At 43.2% G+C, this 10,981-nt stretch overlaps 1 protein-coding gene across 4 annotated transcripts in view; it reads right to left on the bottom strand.

Annotated features, from left to right (window-relative positions):
* Positions 1–4,766: 4,766 nt before the first annotated feature.
* The window catches only part of tmcc3 (transmembrane and coiled-coil domain family 3), a 112,142-nt gene continuing 105,927 nt past the window's right edge, over positions 4,767–10,981 (bottom strand). For all 4 annotated transcript variants that reach the window (XM_055652795.1, XM_055652793.1, XM_055652794.1 and 1 more), the window contains one exon: positions 4,767–6,433. In XM_055652795.1, coding sequence (XP_055508770.1) covers positions 6,128–6,433 — 306 coding nt within the window. In that variant the 3' untranslated portion in view covers positions 4,767–6,127. The remainder of the gene's footprint in view (positions 6,434–10,981) is intronic.

Here is a 10,981-nt window from a genome sequence, read left to right as displayed (position 1 = left end):
ACCTCTAAGATGACATATACATGACATTATATGTGTGATGGAACAATCTAAACCACTAGTCATTTGTAACGTTAAACTGAGCAGATTATGGCTTCGTCTGAAGAAAGGTTCTGATCTGAAACATTACCAGTCCATTCCCACCACAGATGCTGACTGATCCGCTGAGTTCCTCTGGCACTTTCTGTTTTGCTCAAAATTCCAGCATCTGCAGTTCATTGTGTCTCCATAGCTTTGTCTTTACTCTTTACACCACTGACAGGTCAGTTTACTATAGTAATCTAAACAGAGAAATTCACGGGTAGGTAGTGTCGACAGGAGTGCCTGAAGACTGATTATGAGTTATGCTGCTTGCATTAAGTTTGAATGGGAATGGGTTCATTACACATCAGTTTTTAAAATGTTTACTAGTTTTTGGTTACTTCAAGCTTGATAGGTGTACTAATTGCTTTCAAAATATAAACTTGACATAATGCTCTCAGTAAGAGGCAGAATCAAAAAGTTCAGATACAAGATTCATATTAGTATTGAACTGACTCATTTATTTTTTCATTGACCTCATACATTTCCTAATTGATATGAACTCATATCTGGGCATCACCCAAGTTGAGGTTGAAGCCAAATCATTCGAAACCAGCATCTGAAAATAACCGTGTTCGTAATGAAAAGTGATCAGACATTTGTTATCAATAGTTCCATGAGGCAAAGGGTATTGCTTTCATTTGATACTGAACTTGAAGCACGGGTAAGGGGCGACATGCACTGGAAGATCACAGTTGAATGGATTGATTGGTAATGGCTAGACAAGGCTAATTGAAAGAGCCACAGAAGTCTGCTAGAGCCTTGGAGTCTGAAGGAGGGTCCCTACACGAAACATCACCCATCCTATTTCTCCAGATGCTGCCTGACCCGCTGAGTTACTCCAGCACTTTGTGTACATCTGGGTTATTGACAAGAAGTGCTGTTTGATGTTTTATGTAAGATGCTAGGAATATAGATGTTGAGACTTGGAACTTACCAACTTACTGACTTGGCTTTTACCAACAGAAGGATGCTGAGTTAACCTGAAAGACTGTTCACTCTACCTGTGGTGATCAGTAGATCTGCCTGTGAGGATTTCTGCATCACTTGTTTAGGACTCCCTAAGCATGATTTTCTTTTTACTGAACACCCAGCCAATTCTGTCTTCTGTCGGTCTTGTCCTTTTCTTTTGTTGTTTTTTTTGTCTGTTAAATGTATGTTTAGTGCATCTTTAGTTTTGCATTATGTGCGGGGTGGGAACATTTTTTGTTATCTCTTTCCTCGACGGAGATGCAAGATGAGAAAAACATTTTTCACACAGAGAGTGGTGAATCTCTGGAACTCTCTGCCACAGAAGGTAGTTCAGGCCAGTTCATTGGCTATATTTAAGAGGGAGTTAGATGTGGCCCATGTGGCTAAAGGGATCAGGTGATATGGAGAGAAGGCAGGTACAGGATACTGAGTTGGATGATCAGCCATGATCACATTGAATGGTGGTGCAGGCTCGAAGGGCCGAGTGGCCTACTCCTGCACCTATTTTCTATGTTTTCCGTATCATATCTCTGTCCACACTGTAGGCCTAACACCGAGGAGCTGGCGGATTCTTGCTGGGGATCGACCTCGGGAGCTCCAACCGCGGGAGCCTGCGGACTTAACATCGTGGAGCTTGCGATTCCTTGTCAGGGATTGACAGGAGCTCCAACTGTGGGAGCCTGTGGACTTAACATCGTGGAGCTGGTGGTCCCATGGTTAGGGACCGACGTCAGGAGCTCCAACCACAATAGCTTCGACTGCCCCGACGCGGGAGCTTCGATCGCCAGCTGTTGGAGCTTTGATCGCTCTGACTGCGGATGGTTAGACTGCTCTGACCGCGGGAGAAAAGAAGGGAAGAAGATTATACGTTATTGTGCTGTGGTGGATGTTTATGTTAATTTTTATGTAGTTGTGTGTCTTGTTGCTTTTTTGGTATGACTATGGCAAACCAAATTCCTTGTATGAATTTACATACGTGACTAATAAATTAATTACGATTTACAACAAAACCCTGAAACATGTAAAACATTTCAAAATCCAAACTTAGCTTTTATTTAAAATGCAAATACTGAAAATACTGGAGTATTGTGTACAGTTTTGGTCTCCTAATTTGTGAAGGACATTCTTGCTATTGAGGGAGTGCAGCATAGGTTCACCAGGTTAATTCCCGGGATGGCAGGACTGACATAGGAGGAAAGAATGGGTGGACTGGGCTTGTATACACTGGAATTTAGGAGGATGAGAGGATATCTTATAGAAACATATAAAATTCTCCAGTGATTGGACAGGCCAGATTCAGGAAAAATGTTCCCCAGGGATAGCGGAATCAAGGAGTATGGGGAAAAGGCAGGAACGATGTACTGATAGTGGATTATCAGCCATGACCACATTGAATGGAGGTGCAGGCTCGAAGGACCAAGTGGCCTACTCCTGCATCTATTGTCTATGTATCGATGTACTGATGTTGGGGGAGTCCAGAACCAGGGGTCACGGTTTAAGAATAAGGGGTAAACCATTTGGGACTGAGATGAGGAAAAACTTTTTTACCCAGAGAGTTGTGAATCTGTGGAATTCTGTGCCACAGAAAGCAATGGAGACAATTCACTGGATGTTTTCAAGAGAGTTGGATATAGCTTTTAAGTGCTAACAGGATCAAGGGATATGGGGGAAAAGCAGGAATGTGGTACTGATTTTGGGTGATCAGCCATGATCATATTGAATTCTGGCTTGACGGGCCAAATGGTCTACTTTCTAATTTCTATGTTTCTATCCATATGAATGGAGCTACTGTATGGTGACCAGCTTCAGGTTCCTAGGCATCCATATCACCTGGTCCCGTCACACTGATGTGGTGATCAAAAAAAAGCATCCTCCTATTTACTTCCTTAGGCATCTAAGACTCAATATGTCTGCGTTCTCTCGAACTTTTACATATGACCAATAGAAAGTATTCTGACGAGATGCATCTCAACAACCATTCTGCTCTTTTAACTGCCTGAACCTGCAAAGAACGGTGACTTTGCTTGTCACTTCCTTCCATACAGTCCATCTTCATGATGCGTTCCATTAAGAAGGCTGGAAACATCCACCCTGGCCATTCATTTTTCTCTCTACTACTATTTGGGAACAGGTATTGGAGCTTGAAAGCTTGTACGTTCAGAACTGTCTCCGAGAGCAATCACCTCTTTCACACCCCTTTCCTGAAGTGCTGCCACACACTCTTACTCTTATCTTATTAATCCATTATAATTCTTTAATTATTTTTGTATTATCTATAGTTTTTCACAATTGTCTTATACTATACTATCTGTTGTTTTGTACTCGTATTTATTTTTTTATCTATCATCATCGTATGTTTTTGCTCTGTGAGCTTCATGTGCACAAGATATTTCAATGCACGTTGGTGTAGATGACAATCGATCTATTTTCTATTTATCTTCTATCTATACATAACTAAAGCTGTTCTTGTGCTCTTCCGGTTTGCGCGGTTTTTCTATTTGCGCAAAACCGGTACGCGATAGCACTATGATTTTTGTCAACTCACTCACCGTTCTGTGCATCAAGTTTCGTTCCGATCGGTAGTATATTGTAAAAGTTGCCGAGGTTTAAAAATTGTAAAAAAAAATACGCATGCGCAGTTTGATCTCTCTTGCCATGAGCGCCGCACAGATTGGTCTCTTCTCCTGTCACTCCCCAAGACGGTCTGTCCCTTCCTGCGCCATCATGTCTTTACTGGAGCTGATGGACGTTGCGGGTGGCCAGCGGAGGTCTCCAACCAGACACAATTTTTGGAGAGACCGGAAGCGGCCCAAAGTCAGAAATGTCGCCAAACACCAAGCGGAGAGTCTGATCCCGGCGGAGGAGAGCGTCCAGCGCCCACCGTGAGTTCCAAACGTACCACCATCGCAATGCCCCGCAGTTCCAGCCCCTTTACCTCTGATTCCCCTCGCTGGCTCCCGCCCCCCTGCACTGTGGTACCTCCCTCTCCCCCATGGCTCTTCCCCCGTCTTCTCCTAGCTCTCCCCACACACCCTCCCCTCCCCGCCCACACGCCAGTGCAGCCGTAGCTGCTGGTGCTTCCGGGCCGAGCCGAGGATCGAAGGTCTGGCTCTAAGGGCACAAACGGCTGATGCTCCTCCAGAGAATGCAAGAAGGGAGAGCAGCGGCAACCTCGAGTCCTGGGGAAGTGAGGAGGGAGTGTGGGGGAGGAGAGGGGATAGAGGGAGTAGGGAATGGGAGAGATGGATGGAGGGAGAGATTGAGGGAAGGGAAAATGAGAGGTGAAGGAGGGATTGGGGGACGGTAGGAGGAGAGGGAAAATAAGAGGGAGGAGGTGAGGCGGGAAGGTGGAAGAGGAGGGGGAATAGAGGGAGAGGAGGGGGGAGTGGAGGATAGAGGGATAGGAGGGGGTATGGAGAGGGGAGAGGAGTTATGGAGGGAGGGAGTGACTGAGGGTGGGGGAAAGGAGAGGGAGAGAGGTGAGGGAGCGATTGGGGAGGGGCGGTGGAGAGGGGAAAAAAGAGGGAGGGTGAAGAGAAGAGAGTGCTAGGGATGAGGGGAAATGAGCTGCGCCTGTGCAGTTGGGGGCTATGGGTGAGTGGTGGAATATTTTGTTGGGGGACCAAGTCTTCTGTGTGACAGGGACCCAGCTGGTCCCACTTAGTCTAATAAAATATAAATGTTTTTTCAAAAAAATGATCATTTAATTTGAGGCCTTTATCTGAGTCACCAGTGGATTTTAGTACACAGCAAACAGGTATCACATAACAAGTTTAATACAAATCTCATTATAAATCAAGTGATAGGACTAACAGGATCATTGTGTAGTCTGTGTGGAATCTCAAAAGATGGCTCATATAACAAACCTTTTTGCACTATCCCCAACCTTGGCCTCTTTGTGGTCACGTTTTACATTAATAGTTAAAAACCCTGTAAAATATCTCCCAAAAAGGTATAGCGTTCTTCATCAGTAATGCCTGGACAAATTGAAACCCATGGTTAAATGTGACCTATTGTACTTGTATTAGTTATGGTTGCATTTCAGCAGTATAACAGCCCTGGTCCTAAGCACCTCTGGTGAGAGATTGATTGCACGTTTCCCCCTACATAAATATACATACATTTAAACTCATAAATATGAGATAAATTCTTTAAGACCCGTGGTAAATGTATCTCGTGTTGAGATTTGAAAAGATGACTATACAGTACTACAGTGTTTAAAATTGTTCTCTTTCAAAATAATTACATACGACCAACATTTAACATACACCTGGATCATAGAAATGAACTCCAGGGAGGTCCACAGTTAAAAATTGGAATAAGAACATTGGCTGGTAACATTTACCTCAGAGATGGCATTAAAGTGTTCATTTTTCAGGACTGGTTTAATAGAAAGTTAATCCAATCCTGATTGATAAATCTTTCACACCAAGTAGCATGGTGGAAGTGTTCAGTAGCACAGAGTCCAACAGAAAGACAGTCATCGTGTGAACTTTCCACAATCTGTACTTTGGAGAGATTTGCCCTTCAGTTGTCTCTCTCTCTTCAAGAGCAGATTTTAGGTAGACATAAGATGAAGGTATTCAATGAAACAAAATACGACTTTCTTGTTCCACTCTTCTTATTCTGTCTTGCTGTTTTCCAAGTGGTCTATAAAATAATATGTAATCAAAAAAAGTGATCCCTTCATCAGTATTCTGTTCAAAAAATCATCTCATGCAAGGAATGACACGCATCATAAAGTCTATTGAAAACAATGGGTAATGGCTCTGGACTGTAGCAGCAAAAGAAGATGCAGATGATTTTGCAACAAAATAATTTATTGGACAAATTGACAAACTCCCGTTTTATGTTGGTATACAAGGTGGAAGTAATTTTATAACTCAGCTGGTCAGACAGCAAAAGGAATTCCTTTTCTCCAGAGATGCTGCTTGTCCGGCTGAGCTACTCCAGCTTTTTGTGTCTATCCTCGGTTTAAACCAGCATCTGCAGTTCCGTCCTATGCAAGTAATTTTATAAATTCATTTATCATAGAATTTTTCCATTTGAAAATAATATCAGCCTGACAAGAACGACATCATAACGGATATATAAAAATATGCTCTGTCAGATACTGAAGCTGATCCCATTTCTTCCAACAGATGAAAATGAGCATCACTGCGCAGATTGTACACATGATGTGCAAACGGCTCTTCATGAGAGGAATGCTGAACTTGGCGACTGTGGAGACGCAGACAAGGATGACAGTCATGATGGCCAAAAGGACGTTGATACATTTGCCCAGCAGCACCTTGGCATTGGCATTTTCGCTCTGCACCACTTGCTGCTGCTGCTGATGTAACTCCAAGGTGGCGAGGCGTGTCTGGCACGATTCAAGCGCTTCCTGCAGAACACACAACACAGGGCTCATCAGTGGGTGTGGCTGAAGGAGCCAGGTAAGGTACCACTTGGAAATAATTTTAAGCGGGAGGCATCTGCATTAAGAGAGACAATTAATGATTCGACCTGACGACCTTTCATCAATTACACGCTAGTTTCAGTTTCAGTTTAGTTTATTGTCATGTGTACAGTGAGAAGGTTTTATAGTGTGCTAACCAGTCAGCGGAAAGACAAGACATGATTACAACTGAGCCATTCGCAGTGTACAGATCAGTGTACAGATACAAGATAATGGAATAATGTTTAGTACAAGGTAAAGTCAGTCAGGTTCGATCTAATGTGTAGGAAGGAACTGCAGATGCTGGTTTAAACTGAATATAGACACAAAATGCTGGAGTAACTCAGCGGGACAGGCAGCATCTATGGAGAGAAGGAATGGGTGATGTTCTGGGTTGTCTGAAGAAGAGTCTCGACCCAAAATGCCACCCATTCCTTCTCTCCAGAGATGCTCCCTGTCTGGCTGAGTTACTCCAGCATTTTGTGTCTATCTCTGCCTTTTCCTTAGGTTTTGTTGCAATCGTGGGATACCCAATACATTAATCTGTTCCTGAGGATGCCTGAATCAGGCTGTTCCTATCCAGACAATTGCACACAAGGCCCTGAATTCATACAAGGTCTGCTGTTAGATACAGTCATAGAGTGATACAGTGTAGAAACAGGTCCTTTGGTCCAACTTGCCCACGCCGACCAATGTGTCCCAGCTATACTAGTCCCACTTGCCTGTGTTTAGCCCATATCCCTCCAAACCTGTCCCTCCTATCCATGTACCTGTCAAAATGGTTCTTATACATTGCGATAGTACCTGACACAACTACCTCCTACGGCAGCTTGTTCAATACACCTACCATCATTTGTGTGAAAAATTTACCCCTCGGGTTCCTATTAAATCTTTCCCCCTCACCTTAAACCTACGTCCTCTGGTTCTTGATTCCTCTACTCTGGGCACGAGACTCTGTGCATTCACCCTATGTAATCCTCCCATTTTCTTATTTAATTCCATAAGATTGCCCACCATCTTCCTGCAATACATGGAATAAAAGCCAAGCTTGCTCAACCTCTCCTTACAGCTCAGGCCCTGGAGTCCTGGCTACATCCTCGTAATATATTCAGTGTATTTTTTAATATATTTATTACCTTTTTTAAGCTGCAGGCTGTTCCCGGGTAACAACTGGCATCCTTAAGTCTATTTTGTCTACAGGTTAGAAACTACTCCATTCTGTAATCATATCTTCACAATGGCCTCAAAGTCACATAAGAAAGAACATTATCTAAAAGTGGAGAGAGAAATCTAGTTCTGCTGTCCCTAGGAAATGATCAGTCTGAAGAAGGGTCTTGACCCGAAAGGTCACCGATTCCTTCTCTCCAGAAATGCTGCCTGTCCCGCAGAGTTACTCCAGCATTTTGTGTCTATCTTGGGTCTGATCAAAGATAGTCCAATGGTCCCTGATGAGTTCAGTAGTTCAGGACTGCACTTTTGGTCATGGTAGGATGGTTCAAGTGTCTGATAACAGCAGGGAGGAATGTCTGTGGGCAAAACACGACGGTGATCTTGACTGACATTTTAAACGTTACCTAGTTTCGAAATCACTGTGCTCGGATGACGGGAAGATTTTTCTATTCGCTAGCTCAGCAGTCTTCTTAAGACCTTTTTCAATCACACTTCCTTCACCCTAGACAGATCCACGTGCTACTCTCATTAAGCAGAAATTCTATTCATACATATCAAATACTTTAAAAAATGTAGAGTCTCAAAGCGTTTCCCAAAAAAGGGAAAATGCCAGAAATACTCAGCAGGTCCAGCAGGTAGAAAGAGAAACAAATTAATGTTCACAGGCATTTCATTTCAGATTTCCAGCATCTTCAGTTTTCTGATTCTCAAAATAATGATCTGCTTTATTTTATTTGGAAGTGTGCTGAATCTTCTAACATGACTTTAGAGAAACAGCGGAAACAGGCCCACAACCATCTTGGCAGATTTCCAGTGACCAGTTTTGCCAGGGCTCCTTGAAGCCATGCTCGGTCAAATGCTGCCTTGATATCAAGGGCGGTTACTCTGGAGTTCAGCTCTTTTGTCCATTTTTGGACCAAGGCAGTAATGAGGGCAGGAGCCATGTAACTTTGAGCTTCTGTAAGCAGGTTGTTGCAAAGCAAGTGCCGCTTGATGGCACTCTCAATGAGTAGACTAATGGGGTGGTTATTGGCCAGGTTGGATCTGTGCTGCTTCTTGTGGATAGGACATACCTGGCCAATTTCCACATTGTTAGGAAGACGCCAGTGTAGTAGTTATACTGGAACAGCTTTGCCATGGGCACAGCAAGTTCTGGAATACAAGTCATCAGTACCATTGCTGGAATGTTGGGGCCCAGAGCCTTACTGTATCCAATGCAGTTAGCTATTTCTTGATATCATATGCAGTGGATCAAATTAGCTAAAGACTGTTGTGCCGAGGGAGCCAAGCTCACATCCACTCAGTTCCCCCCTCTCAACTTCTCCAGTTATTTCCACAAAGAGGAACGCCATCATAAAGTTCGCTGACGACACCACTGTTGTGGGAAGTATCACTGATGGGAATGAGTCAGAGTATAGAAGAGAGATCGAGCAACTGTCCATATGGTGCCAGCACAATAACCTGGCCCTCAACACCAGCAAAACCAAGGAACTGATTGTGGACTTTGGAAGGAGTAGGATGGGGACCCACAGTCCCGTTTATATCAACGGGTCGATGGTTGAAAGGGTCAAGAGTTTCAAATTCCTGGGCGTGCACTTCTCTGAAGATCTTTCCTGGTCCAAGAATACTGATGCAATTATTAAGAAAGCACATCAGCGCCTCTACTTCCTGAGAAGATTACAGAGAGTCGGTTTGTCAAGGAGGACTCTCTCTAACTTCTACAGGTGCACAGTAGAGACCATGCTGACCGGTTGCATCGTGGCTTGGTTCAGCAACTTGAGCACCCTGGAGAGGAAAAGACTACAAAAAGTAGTAAACACTGCCCAGTCCATCCATCGAGGGGATTTATCACAAAGGCTGGCAGTATCATCAAGGACCCACACTATCCTGGCCACACACACATCTCCCCATTACCTTCAGGTAGAAGGAACAAGACAAGAGCCTGAAGATTGCAACGACCAGGTTCAGGAATAGCTACTTCCCCACAGCCATCAGGCTATTAAACTTGGCTAGGTAAAAACTCTGAACATTAATAGCCCATTATCTGTTATTTGCACTTTATCAGTTTATTTATTTATGTGTGTATATATTTATATAATGGCATATGGACACACTGATCTGTTTTGTAGTCAATGCCTACTATGTTCTGTTGTGCTGAAGCAAAGCAAGAATTTCATTGTCCTAACAGGGACGCATGACAATAAACTCACTTGAACTTGAAATCACAGGCCAGCCCATTCATTGGGGAAAGCAAGTTAAGACTCTGGATGTGAACTTCCTCCACAATTACGGGAACAAAAAACCCATTCAGGAAGTGACCGAGCCATCTGCACAACCACCTCACAGTTACAGCGTCTGCAGAATGTGGACTTTGCTGAAATAGTAGGTAGTGACATATAGTATGCTTGCTTCTATTATTAAAAAAGGGAACTTACATTAAAACTAATATCCGCATTCTAAAACCAGCCATCTCAAGTTGCAGGTCTTCTGCCTTAATTAGGCTTTTAAAAAAAATCCCCAGTTATTGGGGAAAAAAAAGCTTTTACCCACACTGTTATCAGGCTCATGAACTAGTCACAGCTGTGGAGGCCAAGGCAATGGATATTTTTTAAATAGCGATAGATAGATTCTTGATTAGTATGGGTGTCAGGGGGTAATGGGGAGAAGACAGGAGAATGGGATTAAGAGGATCAGCCATGATTGAGTGGCTGAGTAGTCTTGATGGGCCGAATGGCCTAATTCTGCTCCTATCATAATGATATTTATCATTAATTCTGCTATCATCTCTTTCACACTCCCTTCCTGCTGGTTGTGTGACATACTCTTAATCTTAACTCTATCTCATATGGTTATTCCTTTACAGTATTTGGTTTTTTTTTGCAGTGCAATCATGAAACATTTTGCCATTTTATTCTTGCCGTGTTGTATTTATCATTATTAAATAAATACTGTTAACTCTGTGATGTATCATTATCACATGTATAATATTTATTACTCTGTAAGCTTCAAGAACCAAGTAATTTCCTTATACCCAGATGTATAGAACAATATGAACTTGTACTAAGTTTGTACAATGTATTAAAGTGCTTTGGGGGAATGTCTTTTGTTGTATTACATCCGCCTGACTGGCCTGGAACATCGAAGGTAGACAAAAATGCTGGAGAAACTTAGCGGGTGCGTCAGCATCTATGGAGCGAAGGAAATAGGCAACGTTTCGTCCCGAAACGTTGCCTATTTCCTTCGCTCCATAGATGCTGCCGCACCCGCTGAGTTTCTCCAGCATTTTTGTCTACCCTGGAACATCAATGATTCTCATTCCACAGA

Source organism: Leucoraja erinacea, chromosome 22 (genome assembly GCF_028641065.1).
Source record: "Leucoraja erinacea ecotype New England chromosome 22, Leri_hhj_1, whole genome shotgun sequence".
In the NCBI taxonomy this organism is placed as follows: Eukaryota; Metazoa; Chordata; class Chondrichthyes; order Rajiformes; family Rajidae; genus Leucoraja; species Leucoraja erinaceus.
Note: the sequence above shows the minus strand (reverse complement) of the source record. Positions and strands in the feature narration are given on the sequence as shown.